The 21,079-nt window shown below is 37.3% G+C and overlaps 1 protein-coding gene across 2 annotated transcripts in view; it reads left to right on the top strand.

The window, feature by feature from the left end:
- Positions 1 to 2,702: 2,702 nt before the first annotated feature.
- The window catches only part of TMEM26 (transmembrane protein 26), a gene marked incomplete at its 3' end in the record, with an annotated part of 42,470 nt that continues 24,093 nt past the window's right edge, over positions 2,703 to 21,079 (top strand). The window contains exons 1-2 of one of the 2 annotated variants that reach the window (XM_081267299.1): positions 2,703 to 2,923; positions 19,489 to 19,567. In XM_081267299.1, the coding sequence (XP_081123425.1) occupies positions 2,733 to 2,923; positions 19,489 to 19,567 (270 nt within the window). In that variant the 5' untranslated portion in view covers positions 2,703 to 2,732. Of the gene's footprint in view, positions 2,924 to 19,488; positions 19,616 to 21,079 lie in introns of both variants that reach the window. The other variant, XM_081267298.1, reaches the window with a different exon arrangement.

The following is a 21,079-nucleotide window of genomic DNA, read 5'->3' as shown; positions in this document are numbered from 1 at the left end:
TGCAAATGAGGAAGCTGGGTGTTATGGTTTGCCTCTGGAATGTAACCCAAAGGCTCATGTATTGAAAGTTTGGTCCCAAATGCAGTGATGTTCAGATGTGAGTCTTTTGGAAAGTGCTTGGATCCTGAGAGTTCTGACCTCATCTGTGAATTAATCAACTGATGAGTTTATAAATAAGTGGACTATTGGGAAGTGATACAAAATGTGGGTGGTAAGGGCTAATTGAAGGAGGTCCTTAGGAATGTGCCCTTGGGGTCTACATCTCATCTTCACTTTCTCTCCCTTCCTAGCTGCCATTAGATGAGCAACTTTGATCCTTCATACCCTCTCTGCCATGAAATTCAGCCTTCTCACAAACCCAAAATCAAAGCAACCAATTAACCATGAACTGGAATCTCAGGAATAATGAGACAAAGCAAATCTTTCATCCTTTTTATTCTTTTAAGGAACAAGGATTTGAACCCAGGGGTGCTTAATCACTGACCACATTCCCAGCCCTTTTGATTTTATTTATTTATTTAGAAACAGGGTCTTGCTAAGTTGCTTAGGGCCTTGCTAAATTGCTGAGGCTGGCTTTGAATTTGTAATCCTCCTGCCTCAGCCTCCAGAGCCACTGGGATTACAGGCATGTGCCACCAGGCCTGGCTCTTTCATCTCTTAAATTGATTTTCTCAGGTAGTTTGTTACAGCAACAGAAAGCTGATTAACACACAGGGGAATAAAAGCTACAAGAGGGCAATAAAAACTGCAACACTCCTAAGTGACTGAGTCAGCATTCCCAGAGGCTACTTGGTGGGCACTGGATCTTTGATCTTTACTCCCTGCTGCTGCCTCTGCTACCTTTGTCTACCATGCTCTCCACTTCCTTTTCCTTGAATGTGCTCACTGCTATCAGTCTGTATGGAGCAGCACTATAATAACCCCCCCTCCCCGAAATCATTGCAGGGCTTCCTGTAAGATATTGTGAGACAATACAGACCATAGGAAAAGTAAATAAATACATTCTTACATATCTCAGTACCAAAAATAGCTTCTACATTTTCTCTAAGCAATTTGATTTCTTTTTCACCTAATAGAGATAATCAAATAACTTACAGTTTTTTTGACTTGAGGTATACCATTCTTTTAAATTGAATAAACCTAACTAGAAAAGATATTCTCCATGTGTTTTTATTTCAATGTTACTAATGTGGACAACAGAGCATTCCTGCTTGGTAGTAATCTGACTCATTTTTTAAAATCTCCATTTATAACAAAGAAAGGAAATCTGAGGTACAGAGCTTTGGAGACAAGAATACCTAATGATATTGTTAACAACTTAGTCCATTGTATTATTATTATTATTATTATTATTATTATTATGCAGTTACCTTCCATCTATAGACAACTGTACTGGGTTTCCATTTACAAATGATATAAAGTTTCTTTTTTACAACAAATGGATTTCAGTAAAAAAAAAAAAGTTTATTTAAAGAAAAATGTTAAGTAAATAGTATCACAAATAACAGCACTCCAAACAAACAAATAGAAATCATGAAGGTGATTTAGGAAAGTCTGACTTAAGCTTCCACTTTGCCTTGGATGCTGGAGAGACCAGAATTTAACTTAAGGGTCCTTGATCTCAAGAGTGCAGGTCTCCCTTCCAGGAATCTCACCTCTTAATCTCATTCCTGACTTTATCTTCTTTCTTCTCCCTCATTTCCCCCTCTGCCCTCTTATCTTGCTGCACTCCATCCCCACCCCTAAGGGGTTAGGGATAGTGGTGGGAGTCAAGGATGGCATAATAAAAATTATCTCTGTTTTTTGTTAATATTTATTTTCTAGTTGCAGTTGGACCTTCATTGAATACCTTCATTTTATTTATTTACTTTTATGTGGTGGTGGGAATCGAACCCAGGATTGAATACGTGTGAGGCGAGCACTCTACTGCTGAACCACAACCCCAGCCCCAAATTATCTGTTTTAATGAAAGCATTGGAAGAGTAAGTGACCAGGGTCACCCTTGCGCTGAAGGAGATGTAAGAAGCTCCAGGATAGCCCAGAGCTGCTGACTTTGTCTGGTCCTGGAAAGTTTCAATTCTTTAAACTGGGCAGGCGCTGCTGTGTTTCTAAAACTGCATGGACAGCAGATTCTTTGGCTTTCCAGCATGCTAGCTTCGAATCACCCTGAGAGCATGTTCCTGTGAAACATGGGAGTAAATTAAAGAGTACTTTGGTGGAAAAGTAAAGAGGAGGTGCCAGAGGGGGGTCCCCTCTCTCCTAGCGCCCCGCCCCATCTTGCTATGCAGCACCTTGACCTTCTGTCCACCTCCCTCTTCTTTATAGCTCCTCGGAGTGGGGAAATTCTTGTGGACCCCACGGAGGCCTGGGGGTGGGGATAGAGCACGGTGATGGTGATGGAGACTGGCCCCAGGATTGGGAGGGGGATGAGTGGAGCTGGAAAATAACGCCCAGGAGCCTGAGCGGCGCAGCCCCGCACCCTGCAAAACCCAGCAGTCTGGAAAAGCTGGGTTTGGATTCTCCCCTCTTTGAAGAGTTCTCAGGAAGTTTGGGGGGAGGGGCGAGTCACGCTCTCCTGTCCTACCGGCAGCGGTCGCGGGAGGGTAAGGAGGGAAGACAGCAGCATCAGGTCTCAGTGCTGTCAAGTCCCTACCCATCAGCGGGCTCTGGGCGCTTCTAGCAGGGTCCGCAGGGTTCAGGCGAGGTGCCTGGGGCCAAGCGCAAGGGCAGGCATGGAGGGACTGGTCCTCCTCTACGACCTCGTCACCAGGCTGCTGTTTGTGCTGCACTCCCTGGTCGGGGTCTGGCGAGTGACGGAGGTGATGGGAGATCCACGGTACTGGCTGCTGGCGCTGCTCAACCTCTTGCTCTTCCTGGAGACTGTGCTTACCGTCAAGTTCAAGCGTGGCAGAGGATACAACTGGTGAGAATGCCCCGGGAAAGGGAGGGAGCACACCGGGCCCTGGGTATTGTTCCTTGAGGCACTTGCAGGCAGCCCTAGAAGCTTGTCTCATCAGTCACCGTTTCTTTACTCAAATTGGGACCCTTCTCCCCTTTTGTCCTCTCTGGGAGCTTGGAACGTGCGCGCGAGATGCCTGTGCGTCTCTTGGGCATGACATGGGTACCCGGTGGATTCCAGGGCAACACTAGGAGCCCTGAGCGCAGCCTCAGGTTTAGAAACTTGCAAGATGAGGAAAAAAGAGAGAGAGAGAGAGAGAGAGAGAGAGAGAGAGAGAGAGAGAGAGAGAGAGAGAGAGAGAGAGAGAGAAGGGCTTGTCTGCTAGAACAGAGGGCCACTCAGATAGGGGTACCCAGGGGAAAGGACGTTGCCATGTGCCTTGTTTGTGAATTTGGGGTGTGTGGGTAAGCGCTGGCACTCTGAGCACATGCAGGTGTGGGAATGCTTTTCGCTGGGCATCCTGGATCTTTGCCAGAGCCGTGCGTGCCAGGCACCCTTCCAGGGAGAGCAGCTCTTCCCTGGGCATCTATGGTTTCAACCGCTTCTCAATTTTTCCTGGTCCCGGGTGCGTGCGTGCGTCTGTGGCTTCAGTGACTTTTCATCTTTCCAACCCCAGGCGTCCTGGACTCTCTGGCAAGGAACCAGCTGCAGGTGTCTGGGGTTGGTGATTTCGGAGTTTGGCTAACAGCCAGCCTATTTTGCCAGACCTGGTCTGTGTGTGATGCTGGAGAAGGGAGCAGCAGGTAGTGTTTCAGCCTTAACCTCAGTGTTCAAGAGTTACAGGCTGGGCATGGTGCTTAATTCCCAAAGTCTTGCATGGCAGTAGGAGAATTTATTCTCTTGAATGAGATTCTCTTGCCATTTACAAAGAGCATCCCCCACTGCCTCCATCCCCACCCATCCCTACACTCCAGGTACATTTTTATCCCAAACTTCCCCAAGTTAGTCCTCTTGCTGTATTATTATTTTTTTTTAACTATGAAGCAGGACAAATATTTAAAACACCGCCACCGCCACCACTAACAAAACCTAATGCGATATGAACTGAGAAAATAGTATTAGCTAATTTAAGAATTCCATACTATTTGGTGCTATAGTTAGGCATCATATTCAGAAAGGAAAAGACCTTCTACCGTTTTGCGTATGAAACTACAAAAGGCTGTGCATTCATGACAGGCCATGGATGAACATGTGTTGCCTCTGAATATGATGTGAATCTTGCTTAAATTTTCCACTGCTGAAAATATTCTAAAATTATCAATGCTCAAATTATTCAACAACAGTCTAATATAAGGAGGATTGCAATGTTACCACTACCTCCCTCCTCCTCATGAATACTTATTAGCATGAGACATTTGAGGTACTTTCCAGTGAGCCTTTTGGAAGTATTAAAGAAAAATGTCCTTAGCTTTCCAAATAATTCTCAGCATTAAAAAAAAAACTAAAGGGAAGAAAAGTGTACACGCGAAGGTCATGTAACATTGAATTAGTTTTTGGTGAATAGCTTTAATACACTCGTAGAAATATTGACTATAACAAAAGGATGAAGTCTGAGACTGAACAATGTTCCATGTCTTACCACCAACCTTAGGCTTCTGGGAGAAATGTTAACCTCAGAAGAGAAGCCACCTCAGCAGGACCAGGAATAACACCCTTCCTCTCCAAGAGTGGACCAGATCCATTCCAGTCATGTAGAAGTGCTATAGCCAAAGGAACTTTCGCTTCATGTCTGTATCACTGATTCAGACTGACCTGTGACTTATAACCAAGAAAGGAAAAACACTGGGGCAAAAGTGCATGGTGATCAATGTGTTAGGTTCAGTAGAGAACAGAGGATATACTAGTGTGGGCCTCAACACCAGACAGATGATGGGGTCAAGTATGGGCTTTCCAATTTATTTGCTGTGAGACATTGAGCAAGTTGCTTGGTGTCTCTGAAACTCAGTTTCTCATCTGTGAATGCTAATTTCATAAGTTGTTGAAGAATTATATAAAATAATACATACATATTGATGGTCAGTGAAAATGGTCATCTCTAAATCCTAGGATTTTCCTTTGTTTTCTTCTTACTTAAAATATTCTTATATAAACTAGTCACATTTTACGACTACACATATCAAAGAGATAGCCAGTTAACTATTTTCCATAGCAAAAAAGTAGAAACAAAACACCTTGTATGTCATAAAAACAGATCCATGATGTATACTGTACATTTTAACATTAATTCAAGAAAAACCTTGTTGACTTAATAGTTCTACTAATACTTGAAAATAAGCAAAGAAATTTAATGATTTGGCTTATTACAAAATTTCAGGAACAAGTGACTCTTTGGTAATGGCCTAAATAGAAATGTGATTAATAATGCGTTTTTACATCAAATATATTGGTAATACTTTGCTGTTGTTGTTAAATACACAACTGAGTCTGCCAATGTGGTCATTTGTTCAGTACCTAGCACCCACACAATGTTCTGTCAAAAGTTTGAAAAAAAAAAGAAAAGAACTGCTAAAAATATGAATAATCTTGAAATAACATAGTAACTATGAAAATTGGTTTGATTTGAGGCACATTTTATTTCTAGATTAAAGTTTTCTACTTAAAACAAGGCATAAGTGTTTGTAGTTGTTGCTTTTGAGCGTTAAGAACCATTTTCTACCAATAAATAAATAAATAAAATGAAAAACCTGAGCTGATGGAATCAAATAGAGATATCATAGCAATATCTATACCACCTTTAAATAAGAAAATGTTAATACATATAGATCTAACTGTAAAGCTATTTAATATAGATAAATTGACCTTTGACCCATAAGCCTTATATTTTAGAATATAATGTGCAGACTCAAAAGAACCCACATGTAAAATCATGAACAAAAACGATTAACTTCCACTGTGTTGATGGAAAATAAACCTGAAAATGAGTTGATTGTTCATCAAGGGAATAGCTGAAAAATTATATTTTCACACTATAGATAGAATATTTTGCTGGCATTGTAAATAAGGAGCTAGATTTAACCATTGGCTTTGAGAATTGTACATGCTATATTATTAGGAGACACAGGTTACAGTTATGTGTCTTATATTCACTTTTGAAAAAGTGGACTTGTAAGGGAATTGCTCTGTGTAGGAAAGGGGAGGAGAAAGCAGAAGCAGCAGCAATGTCCACAGGCCCTCCTGTGTTGAAAAACCGAAGAGAATAACCCCTGAATGGTAATACATACAGGACCACAATACATATAGGACAATAATATGTATACATATAGGACAAAAAAATAATCCCTTTTCTTTGAACTTCAGATCTGTGAACTTTTGGAATACTGTAAATATTGTTCTTTTTACCTAAACAAATAAAATCTATAGAAATCATAGCATAAGGGGCTGGGGCTGGGGCTCAGCGGTAGCACATTTGTCTGGCATGTGTGAGGCCCTGGGTTCAATTCTCAGCACCGCATATAAATTAATAAAATAAAGATCTATCAACAACTAAAAAAGTGTTAAAAAAAAAAGAAATCATGGCATAAGACATAGAGCTATAGAGGAAAATGTGAACTAAATTTCTTTCTTGTAAAAGCAAACATGTTACATGTGTCCCAGGAATGTTTCTTTAGCTATCCTTTGGAAAGGAAAAATGGAACTGGAGTTGCTGAGTTCAGCTATCTGGGGACAAGCAGCATTACATCAACACTATTAACTTGCCAGTTGGAGAAGTTTAATTTGCTGGAATCCTATAGGATCCAGAGGGTGAGCCAACAGCACAACCCTTGTTAAATTCAATAAATGTATGCTAGTAGAGTTTGCACTTTTTTTCACCTAGTATTTATTTCACCTGCATATTCACTTACATTTCTTTAAGATGGAAATTAGTATTACTTAGCTTAATTTTTTTTTCTCTTGATTTTATTATTTTCAGTTGTCTGGGCAACAATCCAATGGATCTGTGAATTACCATTTAGGTAAAGTCAAATACAAAATAATATTTCAGTTGCCTTCCAGCCAATAGTGATAAAATATTCCCTAGGGGATTGAAAAATTACCAAGATCATGACAAGCTTGAAGCCTGTTCGCTTGAAAGCAAGCAGAATGTGAGATTAAAGTAGAAATCTAAGTTGAGCCCACTAGCCAAAGTACAGAATTTTAAACACCAAACTTTCTTCACCAGAATTTTAAAAATGCAAGGGAAATATAATTTGAATCAACAGGTAATAACTCACCTATTGGGTCATTTTTATTCTGTTTTGATTTTGTTAACTCTCCTTACCTTTTCTTTTAGTAAGTTGCATCAGGCAATCTTTGAATTTCTTAATAAGTAAACATGATACTATGCTGGACACAAAAGATACAGAAAACAAACACATCTGAAACTTTAACATAAAAGGTGGCGTTTTGACTAAGTGCTCAAAGATGTGGGAATAAAAATAATGATGAATACTTAACATTTCCTGTGTTCCAGGCTTTACCAAGTGTCTCACACAGACAGTCTTATTCGATCTTGACAATAGGTGTAATTATTTTCTGTTTCTCTTTTTCCCCCCATTTTTAAATGACGAAACTAGGGCATATAATTGGCAATTGGCAGGGAGCGAGTAGGGAAGGCTGCAAGTGCTCAGTCTTATCCATTGCAGGCTGACAGTTTGGAGGAGAAAGGGTGTGATGCACAGTACAGGGTGGAGCAGGGGGAACTTTTCAGCCTTTGGGCTATAGCAGGAAAAAAATCTGTGAGATCTGCATCTGGAGAGCACAGGCCAACTGGAAAGAGAACAGCCTGGACAGGAAACTTGAGCAGATATGTCTGGAGGAAGCTTGGTGTCTTACCATTCTTCATTCAATTACAGTGTTTGAAAACTCTGCTATATATGGTGGGCATTGTTCATTTTGCAGAATATGGAAATAAAGAAAAGAGGCACATCACTGACCCTCAAAATCTCCCATGTTAATCAGTGAGCTCAGAAAATAACCAGAGAAGTAATGAATAAATAAATAATAGGTAAAAATAAGCAAGTGAACAAATGAGTACTTAGAACAATGGATGAATGTCCAAGTGGTATGGAGTACAGAGTGAGGGTGTATGCAGGGAAAGGCTGCACTGGGTGTTCATAGACTCTGGCTAAGGAGGTGGTCTGAGAGTTGAGGCCTGAGACATCAGAGGGAGTCAGAAATGGTAAGAGTGGTCCAGGGAGAAGGGAAAAGTCAAGGTGCCTGGATAATCTTCATGTGACTTGAAACGTTTCTAACATTCCCCGGCGTGACCAATAAATATCAACTTTTTTTTTTCTGCTCTTCCCTGTCTTTTCTCCTTCCTGTGTCCCCTGACTCCATATGAAAGAGTCTTACTAATTATTTTTTCCCCAGACCTGGGATTTACTAAATTTTAAAAAAATTACCATTATCTCATTTTAAACACGGTGTGTTAGAAATTGCCTGGCTCACAAGGTGAAAAAAACGAAAGATGAATTGGAAATCAGAAGGCAGTCTACCCTACATCGATCTCAAATTCAAAGCAATTTTGTGAAAAACTGAAGAAATCTGTTTTGATTACTCAATTACTTCTGGAAAGTTCAATAGTGAAGTACAAAATGTAGACTTGACAGATACATCTTAATACAAGTTTTGAGCAGTGAAGGAGAATTTTGTATGATGTAATTCTGTATAGAATGTGATAATGCATACTTTCCTCCACCAAAAAAAAATGTTCATTTAAATGCCAGAGAGAAAGTTGGAAAATAAGCACACTCCTCCCCGGCTCCTACTCTCACTGATATTTTTGGACCCCAGAGAGGACAAGATGGAAGAATCAGGAAAGAGATCCTGTGAGACTTCCTTAAGACCAACTTGGGAACTGCAAATTATCCCAGAAGATAGGCCATGTCTCACCCTCTTCATACTTCGTGTCCAGATTTCTCAAAGTCTCTCCTGAGCTTTTTAGGTGTTCCAGTAATTCTTCCCACTGTGCATTGGTACCGGTTTCTGTTGGTGACTAAAAGGCTCAGGGGTCACTCCAGTTAAACTGGGCTAACTGTGCTGCACAAAATAACCACACAAGAGACACAAATACCTTTTTCTTTGGGGTCGCTGTGACGGCTCCTCTGACCTTAAGGGTCCAGAGAGAGAGAGAGAGAGAGAGAGAGAGAGAACATGCTGACCCCTTTTATTGAGGAAAAGCTATTCAGATGAGGCAAGGGGTCAGGTTTCAGGGGGCTGAGTCTACCTTCATGATGTCCCCTGTCAGCAGGTTGACTGACACCTGGGAAGGCCACATGCAAGGACACAGTAAGAGAAGAGGGCACACACAAGGCACTTCCATGGAAGATTCTAACCTAAACAGAGCAAAGGGTTATATTAAAAAGGAAGAGGTGAGCGTAGCTTTACCCATGGGGCTGTAGCAAGACACACCCCTGCAGGAGACACTGTCCCTGGAACCCAAGAAGGGTGGGGAAAGCTCTGCCACATTTCTGTGACTGAGCTCCTCAGCACCCAGCCGGGGAGTGTGACCCAGTCATGTACAAGGTTGGTCTCCCACACATTGGATTTATCAGCCCTGTCTGTAAAGTGTATCTGGGGTTTTATATTTTCTTCTGGAATATTTATAGGTATATGTGTTTGTATTCTGAGCCTTGAGCTTAATGCATAAAGGGGACTTAAGTTTTCATTCTTTTTGAAAGTACACATTGAATGTTACCTGCAAAGGACTTATTAAGTAATTCAAGTTATGTTTGAGGAAAAAAAAAAAGACTCTCCTTAGATTGGTTCTATGATTTACTTTCAAGAAGTCAATATTTTTTTCTCGTATTTTACAATGGACTTGGGACCAGTATAACAGTTATGTCTGCATTTAGAATGGAATGGTTACCATTGAATGGTTACCATGCTTTCTTCATGAGTATATCTAACGTGTTTTGTTTTTGTGTCCAGATGTGGAACATCTTTATAAAATTTTAAATATAGGCCAATAGTAATATAGTTATAATATAATATAGTAATTCTAACATGATATTAATTAATATTAATATAATGTATTTAAGCTCTAGATTATTATTTTAAACCTATTTTAATGCACCTGTGTCTATTTTTTTTTTTTACTTATTCATAGAACCAAAATTTTAATGGGTAAAACAAGAACTTTAGAACTGAAAATTAAAGTTACTAATATTTTTATAGCTTTTTGTTCTTTTTAAAAAATGTTTTTAGTTGTAGATTAACACAATATTTTATTTTACTTATTTATTTTTATGTGGTGCTGAGGATTGAACTCGGTGTCTCACACGTGAAGGGCAAGTACTCCACAACTGAGCCACAACCCCATCACAGCTTTTTGTTCTTGGCCAAGAGAAAAACCGACTAGTGTGGACAGCTCAAATAAACCACTATAAATATATCCCTAGTTTTAAATTTTATGCATTTCTCCTTCTCAATGGCAGTAACATTATTATGCACACAGTATTAGGTCAAATGTGAATTGTTTAATTCACATTTATTCCCAGCAGGGAGAAATTCACATTTACATGAAGGTTTATTCTCCCTGTGTGCATGTCTCACATGACTCTAAAAGTTCCTGTGAAGTGCTGGTATCAGCAAAGTGAAGCTTCAGGAAGATAAATCATTTTGTTAAAACAAACAAACAAACAAACCAATGTTTCTTTTCTTTAAGAAAAAATAAAAACTTTAGTGTATGTATCATAAAATGCACTTGTTTGAAAGTCACATTGAAAAAATATAAATGACAAAAATTAGTTAATATAAATGCCAGTGTAGGTTTTATATGAACTTTTCTATATTATGTTGTAAGCAAAATCATGCTCTGAGTATTAGCCTACTTCCTGTAGTTGTTGAAGGAGGGGAGTTATATTTTACTTTCAGTCTCTGAAAGAGGTAGATACTGTACACAGTACTTTTTTTTTTTAAAGAGAGAGTGAGGAGAGAGAGAGAATTTTTAATATTTATTTTTTAGTTCTCGGCGGACACAACATCTTCGTTGGTATGTGGTGCTGAGGTCGAACCTGGGCCGCACGCATGCCAGGCGAGCGCGCTACCGCTTGAGCCACATCCCCAGCCCCTGTACACAGTACTTAATGTTATACACTTATTATCATAAAGATTAGTATATTTCGGGAGTAGTGGTGCACACCTGAATCCCAGTGGCTCTGGAGGCTGAGACAGGAGGATCAGACATTCAAAGCCAGCCTCAACAATTTATTGAGGCCCTAAGCAACCTAGTGAGGCCCTGTTTCTAAATAAAATTTTAAAGGGCTAGGGATGTTGCTCAGTGGTTAAGCACCCCTGGGTTCAATCCAGGTACCAAAAAAAAAAAAAAAAGTACATTTTTAAGGAAACAAAACAAACAATCCTCTAACATCAGTGTTGCTGCCAGCCCTGGTTGTGCTCTGTCGTATTCCTTTGCTTTTTTTTTTTTCTGTCACAAATTGAGCCTCTGACACATGCAATGTTTTAGTTCACCTGAAATAGCTTCCCAATAAATCATCTTTGCCATTCTCTGAGAGTTTGCTAACAATGGTGATGAAGATGATGGTAATCGCGATTATGATAATGGAGGTGATTAACAGTTATCAATTATCAAGTCTAGTTTATATCCATTATCTCATATAATCTCATGTAATCCTACAGTGTCCCTATGAATTAGTTCTCATCATTATCACAGTTCTCAGATGAGGACAGTGATGCACAGCATGGCTACATCATTTACGTAAGGTCACAACTAAAAATAATAAATGGCAAAACAATTCTAACATTTGGTGAGCACATTTGCTTTGCATGCATCATCTCATTTGATCCTCATAGTAGCTACGGTGGGGCCATTATTATTCCTATTTTCAGATGAGGAAGCCAATACTGAGAAGCTTGGAGAAGGATTCCTCTTCCCAAGAAAAATCATCTAGACTTTTCAGATGATGTTCATTGTCCTTTGAAGCAAGATGTTGCTCTTTTCCTTTAACCTGGGTACTTATCTTAAATACTTCCTATATGGATTACTTGCAGTACTAAGTTATATCTCAAAACAAGACCAAATTAAAAACATAAAACTTTCTAGCACAAAGAAAGAAAGAAAGACAAAAAGAAAAAAAGTAAAAAGAAAGAAAGAAAAAAGAAAAAAGGAAAGAAAGGAAAGAAAGAAAGAAAGGAAAGGAAAGAAAGAAAAAGGAAAGAAAGAAAGAAAGAAAGAAGAAAGAAAGGAAGGAAGGAAGGAAGGAAGGAAGGAAGGAAGGAAGGAAGGAAGAAAGAAAGAAAGAAAGAAAGAAAGAAAGAAAGAAAGAAAGAAAGAAAGAAAGAAAGAAAGAAAGAAAGAAAATTTGGTCATCCTGGGCTGAGTCATTCCTTTACTCCGTTATCCTATTTTTTTATGTTCTGCATTCAATAACCAAATTGGGTTTTGCTTGTAGACAGTACAACTACATAGCTTTTAGGATCAAAAATCTTTCTAATGGAGAAAGGTTCAAAGCTTTTATTTATTTTTTCTTCTTCTTTTCCTTCTCCAAAATTGGGTAGATAAATTTCAGGTGACCTACTAAGGGGGGACTAGCATGATTTTGCTTACAAAACAATATAGAAAAGTTCATACAAAACACACGTTCTTGTACAAGCAAATGTCCTTGTAAAGTTAAAGAAAAAGCAGGAGAAGGGTACACTAGATTGTCTTCATTTGGAACCTGAAATGAAGAAACAACTTCTTCTACAGAACAAAAATAAATACTATTATCTTTATATAGAATGAAAGTGTTACCTAAATAACATTTACAATTCATTTTATATTCTGAGAGAGCATTAAAATTCCTGTAGTCAATGACAACTGAAGTTCATTTATTCATTAAACAAGCATTTATTATACTAGATGCTGTGGTAGTGATCTGGAAGGAATATAAAATAAATGCAGCTGTATGAGAACAGTACAAAACAACAGTCTGAGAAACAAATAATTTTCCACAAATTATGTCCAGAGTGCAGAATTGCTGCAGAGTCGAGATTCAGTCATAATACTATCTGAGGGAAGTGAATTCTGTACTGGCCTTTGAAGTAGCTGGTGGGATGCAGAACTGCAGAGAAAAAAATGCTTTTCAGGCAAGAAAGCATAATGGTGGTACCTAGGGTTACATTTGGAACCAGTTTATTTAGGAAGATGTCATGTTGTTCTCTGCCAAGTTCTCATATTTTATGAGAAAAATAAAATATAAATCCTAAAATTAATTCATATTTTGTCTCATAACTAGCTTAATAGTGCAACACACTGCTGAAGTTCAAATGTGAGCTTGTGCTTTCTTTAGACGTACTTTCAGAAAATTTTAGGTTAAGTGAGGTATACTGAGTGCTAATTATGCTTTCAGTTTATACCATAATTTGGGAATATGACTCTATTTTTAAAATTTTCAATAAGAAATGAAAATTATAATTAAGAATGCTAATATTCACCTTCAGAATATGATTCTACTGCAATGGGTATTCCCAACCAATTTGAAATTTCTCTGTGTTTCTTGTGTTCTTGACCTACTCTCCCATAAGTTCACAGAGAAAACAAACCTATCATCTGATGTTGGTACATATCAAAATGTACCTGTCTATATTTAGTTTCCCATTTCTGTGGGGATTCTCATGAGCCTATGGCCCTTTAGTGGTGGCGTCCTTTGCCAAGGATCCTTCACACACCAAGGGTTCCTGGAGGGGAGGTGGTGGTGAGGTGCTATTTAAGAAAATAAATGAATGGTGGCTGGGGTCAGGGAAGTGACTTGTCAGAGAATTCAGAGACTGTGTGTTCTGAAAAAGCACTGGGTTCATTCTGAAGGGTTGCAGAAGATAGGTAAAATACTGAGGCTGTTGTATCTGCCATAGCCTCCCTGCACACGAATGGAATGCTCTGGCTAAACAACCTAGATGGAAATAATGGATGCTAAGTCCAATTAGAGAAACCTAGGAGATCACAGACAAGTATTTTGACCTAGTTTTTTGATTTTCATGAAAACAAACCTGTTATTATAAAGTTCCAGAAATTTTATCAAAGATAGTTAAGGTAGTTAAACAAAAGATTTTTAAATTTGGATCTGGGATCCTTACAAATCCACTGTTATATAGACTAGAAAACAAGAATTGAAATATAAAAATCTGGATTCACACTGAATTCATTTTTGAACATTATTTTTCCTTCCCTTAAATATTGTTATACACACACACACACACACACACACACACACACACATATGAATGATTGAAAGTCAGACAGAAAAATTAAACAGAACAGTGAGTGATATTATGGTTATCTTTTCCTCTATATGATTATTTATAATGTTATATGTTTCTAAAAATTATGTGTTTCTTTTTCAGTAATAAAATAACAATAATTGTCATTTTTAGAAAGAGAAAAAGTGGAACTTTAATTCTAGACTAATAGTGAGTTGAAGTAAATAAAATCCATTGCAGGACTAAATTGCTAAAGGTAACAAATAATCATCGTTGAAAAGTATTGTAATTTGTTGAAATGACAACTGTGTATGATAAATGGTATTTTGTTTTTGGATGAAATGAAAAAGGCAGTCAGTACAGCTTTTAGAGTTCTGAGCAGTGTTCAGCATGTAACACCTATTTCATTAATAAATAAAACAAAATAAAAGAATTTGTTTATATATATATATATATATATATATATATATATACATACATACACATCAACAAATATATATATATATATATATATATATATATATATATATATATATAAAACAAAGAAAAAGATTCTTTTAGATATTGTTTCTGTTTGTATATTTTGGGAAGAATTGATAGCTAGGTTAAGAGTTGTTAAATATTTTTAAAAAGTGAAGAAATTATTTTTTTGGAAAGTTTACTTTAGAAAAAATTGTCAAGCAAACTACTTTGGCATTGAAGTGTTAATATTGGGCAACTCCAGTATTCTGGCAGAGTAGTAGTCTTCAAGAATGTAATAAATCTGAGTTTCTTAGGGCAGTTCGTTCATTGGTAATATGGTATTATCAGTTTCGTTCATTGGTAATATGGTATTATCAGTTTTGCAAAAATTTCCTACTGAAATGTGTCTTATTTATTTAGTCATATATTTATCAGTTTTGATTGGTGTAAGATATTATATTTTTATAAACAATTTTCTAGAAACCTGATGAAAGTTATTTCTGAGTTAATGAGAGCTCTTTATAATATTAGTCTTCAAACAAGGTGCTTGGCATCTACTTACTCCTGATGTCATATATATATTGTGTTTCCCTCTACAACTAAAAAATATTTATAAAAAGAAGTTAATTGGATTAGCCAAAGGGGAATGAAGGCAAAGGAGGGGGTGGGAATAGGAAAGACAGTAAAATGAATTGGATATAACTTTCCTATGTACATGTATGAATATACAACCAGTAAAACTCTACATCATATACAATCACAAGAATGGGATCCTAATTAGAATAAGTTATATTCCATGTATGTATAATATTTTAAAATACACTCTACTGTCATGCATATCTAAAAAGAACAAAAAAACTTTCTTAGTAGCAGAACAATATTAAACTAGTTTCCTTCAGTAAAATTTCAAGTAAAAAAATCAACTTATGATAGTATTTTGAGAATCACAGTCAAACCTAGCACAGGGCAACAAAACAGTAGAAACGGTAATTTAATTAGGTCCTCATTGAATCACTGGATATTTGTGGGAGCCCACAAATGTCAGACACTCTGGAAAGAGCAAAGGTACAATTATGAGCAGACATAATTGTGCTTGTGTTGTTTGGAATTGCTGGAGGACAATGATGAAATGATACCAAATACATATGCACATCCATATATATAATTATCAATTTTGAAAATCCATGGGGTAAAAATGAACAAGGACAAGAAATATTTTCCTGGAGGAGTCTCATGTCATTGGCATGACCTGTAAGGAGAGAATTGGTAAAATTCAGGGAAAATTTCCCAGGGATACAAATGCATGTGTGGGGGCCTGAGCTAAAAAGGTACTTAACTTTCTTTTCATTTTCCCAGGACAGGAGGAACACTGTCACAGGAACACAGTGAGGAAGAATGGCAAGCAACACAACCCAGAACATAGGCCTAGCCCTGATTGTGCAGCCTCCTGGAGTTTGTGATGGGCAAATGCCCAAGCAAACCATGGCTGTGTCAACCAATAGTTGCCTTAACATTGAATGTGGAGTTAGGCTTAGTTGTGTCCTCAGCAGTGCAAAAAGCATCACTTTATACAAGCAGACTTAGATAGCAATAGTTGTGAGAATCATGATTTAAAAATGGAATTGACTATAAATTATTTGAAGAAACAGTCTGCTAGACAGGTATTCTGAATCCTCTTTAAACACAGGTACCAATATGTAGCCCTGAGTAAACTTGCAGAGCTCAGACTAGGGTAGGCAGCAGCTAACTGCATTTATTGACTACCTACAATGTTGACTGCATGGTACAACTGTCTCATTTATTGTTCATAGCTATCCTTTGGAGTGGGTACCATCCCCCACCCCATTTTAAAAATAGTACATTGAGTCTCAGGGAAGGTAATAAATTTACAAAGATGAATGAAAGGAAGGCATAGGATTCAAATGTTTGTGTCCTCTAAATTTGTGAAATTTCTACTGGATCATACCTAAGTGCAATAATTCTTCAAGGGTCACAGCCTGAAGAACAAACTTGGACATGAAGAACAAACTTGCACCATCTGTTATTTTTTCATAAATGCAGGCATTTGAACATTTGAGCATTTGCTTGCTGTGCATATAGATTGAATAAGGTATTATGTTGCCATGGGGGAGAAGAGAAGATAAAGTAGGAAGAGGGAAGTTATACAAAGACACATAGGGTTCAGGACCTGCCTCAAAGACTTACATTAGGCAAGCTATGTCTTATATATACATTATTATAAAAGTACAGCATGTGTTGGTTAAGATTAATTGCTGCTATGCCCTGAAAATATGTAGGATATTGGTGGACATACAAGTCCACCAGAAGGCATTCCGATAAGAGAGTTTTCATTATTGGAGGGCGGCGGGGGGGGGGGGGAGGGCACTTGCTCTAACGCCATTTCCAATCCTCTCTTCTCAAATTAGCCAAAATAGGAAAGCATAGAGTGCATGGTTCTGAACAGGGACCAGTGGTTGGTTAAAGAAGTCTTGGATTGAGTTTAATATAATCAATTCCTAAGCCCTTGATATGATTTCTTCTCACTTTCTCCTTTCATCTTTATGTCCCATAAATCTAACAAAGACAGAATGAAGTAAGAACTATCCCAGACTCTTCCATCCAGCCTATTACTTTGGGGGTCCGTGGGGGTTGGGGGTATCTAAATATACACAGTACATTGGGACTACTGAGTTGCTTAGCTTGATAGGATGCAATAGAGGAAGTGGAGATAAGACCCAATGATAGAGGCCTTGAATATTGAGTTATGGAATTTAGATTTTCTATACAGAAAATCTTGAATCTTGAGTTGTATGTGTATGTTTATGTAAATAATTTCCTAATTAAAAGAAATATGTTGAGATGGAATAATATTTTTTTCCAATTAAACAAATAAATCTTATGCTAGAAGATATTAAGGGTCATTGTTATTTTTGTTTTTAACCTCCCTTCAAAAACAATTATATAGTCAAGTCTATTCTTTCCCCCAGATTATTTTTGTAATGATATTGTTAGGGAAGTTAATCTCAAAATTAATCTTAACAGGAGTCAGCTAACAGTCCAGCCAACATTTGACCTGTCTAAACAAAAATCTGCATATTCCAACTGTCCCTCTGACCAGAATTCACTTCCTCCTCCTTTTCACACAGGAAATATTCTGTCCTGGTGTTTCCTTTGATATATAAGGTCAAAGAGTTAATTGCTCTCACTTTTTTTTAAGAGCATGCTCAACATGGACTTTTTATATTTCCCTGAAGCCCAGCCATCTTCCAAGTCAGATTTTAATAATATCTTGACCCATAACCTTTTGTTTCAAAATTGGTTTTGGCAGGAAATCAAAGGTAGGGGAGTATCTATATTAAATATTGATTTTTTTAAGGATTTCTTTTCTTTTTGCCCTTTCTGCCTTCCTCTCTTCAGAAGTTGACAGAAGATCTAATGAAAGGGTTAAAAACCCCTTTTAAAACTCCATCCTAAAATTTCCTCTTTCATTTATCTTTATTTACTTTTCTATGGATTATAATACTACTCTGTAGGTAAAATTTCATCTCAAAAGTATAAGTGTGTCCTACAAGTATTTTAATAAAATATATTGACTTTCAATTTTGACTTTGAGATGTTCTATCAAGCAAGAATCCAATCTAAAATAAAATGCAATTTGAAGAAATAAATTTGGGATTTATATTAATTTCGTCTTATTTCATAATAATACTAGCAGTACCCATCTGTTATTGAGTGCCTTCCTCTGCCAGGCACTGTCTTACAGATGATACAACATACTCCCTGGGAAATCCATGTGACTGTGATGGGCTGCATCGTGTCCCTTCTAGATTCATTATTGAAGTCTTAAGACCAAATTTGACAGAATTTGGAGATTAATTTGGTAATTAGGGTTAAATGAAGTCATAAACATGGGGTCCTAATCTAATAAAATCGGTGGTCTTAAAAGGAGAAGAAAGGGAGCGAGCTCTCCCAGCACAAACACTGGGGAAAGGCCACTAGAGAGGACATGGAGAAGTCCTGTCTGCAGGCCAAGAAGAGAGTCCTCACCAGAGCTCCACCATGCTAGAGCCCCGATTTTAGGCTCCTCGACTCCAGATTATGAGAAAAATCAGCTCTGTTGTTTCAGCCGTGCAGTCTATAGTATTTCACACAGCATCCCACATTGACTGATGCAGACAAGGACTGTTCCCATTTTGTGGATTAGGAAACCAAGTAAGATGTCCATGGCAAAGCTGATCTTTGAACCTGAGTGTGTCTGACAACAAAAGCCTGCTGCTTAGATTCCCATCTGAAATGTTGAGGCAGAAAATAATGAATAGATATTTAGATAGCCTTTAAAAAATTCCCAAACCTTTTGGCTGTTGTTCATATTTTTATTTTATAAAAAAACAATGCATTATTCTCATTTTTCATTCTTATCATCTGTTATTTTTGTGTACTAGCAGGGTGTTATTATTTGAGCTCTCAGAATTCCAGGTTAATGTTGAAAAATGTAGCCAATCTTCCTGAAATTGCAATGTTGAAAAAAAAATCTGAGGTTTACGAGTGCTGTATTTGCTTTTTGTAAAACATATTAAATGCAAAATATCCAGTGTTGTGCCTGAAACTAATTGGCAGTGTCCCATTAACCATATTAAAATTAACATCTATTAATTGGATTAGAAATTCAGTGAGAATGACAGCTGCTAGTGCCTTTTACAGTTACTGTGTTTCTCTGCAATCCATATGGCAGAAATCACATAATGCTTTTTTTTTTTTTTCCTGTAGAAATAAACACTTAAGATAAAAAGGTTGACTTGATGTGATTAGGGTGTGGGCATTTGTTATCCTTCCTTTCTTCCTTTTTTTTTTATATAAAAGCTGAACTATCTTGTTTTTCCCTTTCACAGGTTTTCACCAGCTATATTTTTATATCTGATTAACATCGTTCCGTCATTATGGCTCCTTGAAATGCATCATGGGACCCAGGTACTTCCTTTTGGAAATTGGAATATCCAGAGGCAAACTGCTTTCACAGTATGATCTGATTTATTTCAGCAACGCTCTTTTTCAAGAGACAAATTATCAAAAATAGAATAAAAGGTCATTTATAAAAAGAATGGATTCTGTGATCTGTCAAAAAAAAATTAAAATATTATTTCACTTAAAATTTAAGATTACACAATTAATTAACATCTGTGTTAGTGACCGTGTTTCTCAGACTCCTTCCCTTGCTCCACGCATGATAGAGTTCATGTGGAAATTTGATTTTAACCCTGGAAGCTATAGGGAGTTGCTGTGGTATGCCAGGAATCTTCAGGTCACAAAAATGTGACATCCTGTAAAATGACATTCTTAGGAATTATAAAACAAAAATAAACCCCTCTTTATCTGTACTTTGCTATGTAAATACATTTGGATTTATGGGGGCTTTTTAAAATACTGTTAATGCAGAAGAAAGGAGATTCTTTTGGGGGGTCTCCTGGGCCATCTTAGTGAAACAGAAAACCTATTCCAGAGCCCTGACATGCTGGCTAAAGCGGGGAAGATGTGGAAACCATACAGGGAAATGTGAGCTAACATGTAAGAGATCGTGAGGACCTAGAAAATAATCTGGCTTCCACTAAGAGTCACTAATCTTTATGTAGAGACATTTTAATTGAGCTGCTTCCTACACAGACAACTCTAGTCAGCAGGCTTGCATTGGGTTCAGTCACTTACCGTTGATGGTGCTTTTGAGAAACTGAGAGGGCCAGTTAGCAAAGCCCTTCGGACTCTATCTTGGACTTCACAATTCCAGTTACAGGGCTTTTGTTACAGATGAACTGTGGTTATTATCTAACATTTTAGTAACTTCATTGATAAATGCCTTAGACAGAATCTCTGAGAATTTGTCCCTGTACAGATTTCTTTGTTATAGGTAGTCATTTAATAGCATGCTTAGGTTGCCAATATATAAACTTATCTAATAATGCTTGCTCCAAATTGTAGGCACATGAGAGGGGAATTTAGCTCTGTGGACTATCTTTGAAGAAATCTCCAAGCAAATACAAATAATGAAGCAATAGAGAAAACATTTTCCTCCTTAAATCTTCTGGCTGAAAATCATTAAAGTGATAAACCATCTCTAGTTCTGCACCAAAAGTTTCTTTTTTTTTTTTTAACTATAAATTTGTTGGTTCAAAACATCATGGCTTTTTTGAAAAGTATCATAAGGAGTTAGGGAACTGTTTCAATCTCCTTACTACTTACTATTTTGAAGGGTATGGAAATAAGCTCCAGTGATTTAAATCAATTTTTTCCCTACATATCCAATTCTATGACATGGCTATCATCCACAATAGCAATTCATTTTACCAAATGCTTTTATAATATAAATGCATTGCACAGTTAATTGATATACAGGTCAAATCCCATTACAACAAATAGCATGCAACCAAAAGCTCTCTTTTTAATAAAAAAAAAAAAAAAGATTTTTGAGCCCCGGGCAGTACCTCTCTA

Source organism: Spermophilus citellus (assembly GCF_964194105.1).
Source record: "Spermophilus citellus genome assembly, chromosome: 15".
In the NCBI taxonomy this organism is placed as follows: Eukaryota; Metazoa; Chordata; class Mammalia; order Rodentia; family Sciuridae; genus Spermophilus; species Spermophilus citellus.
This window is presented reverse-complemented; position numbering and strand designations above follow the sequence as displayed.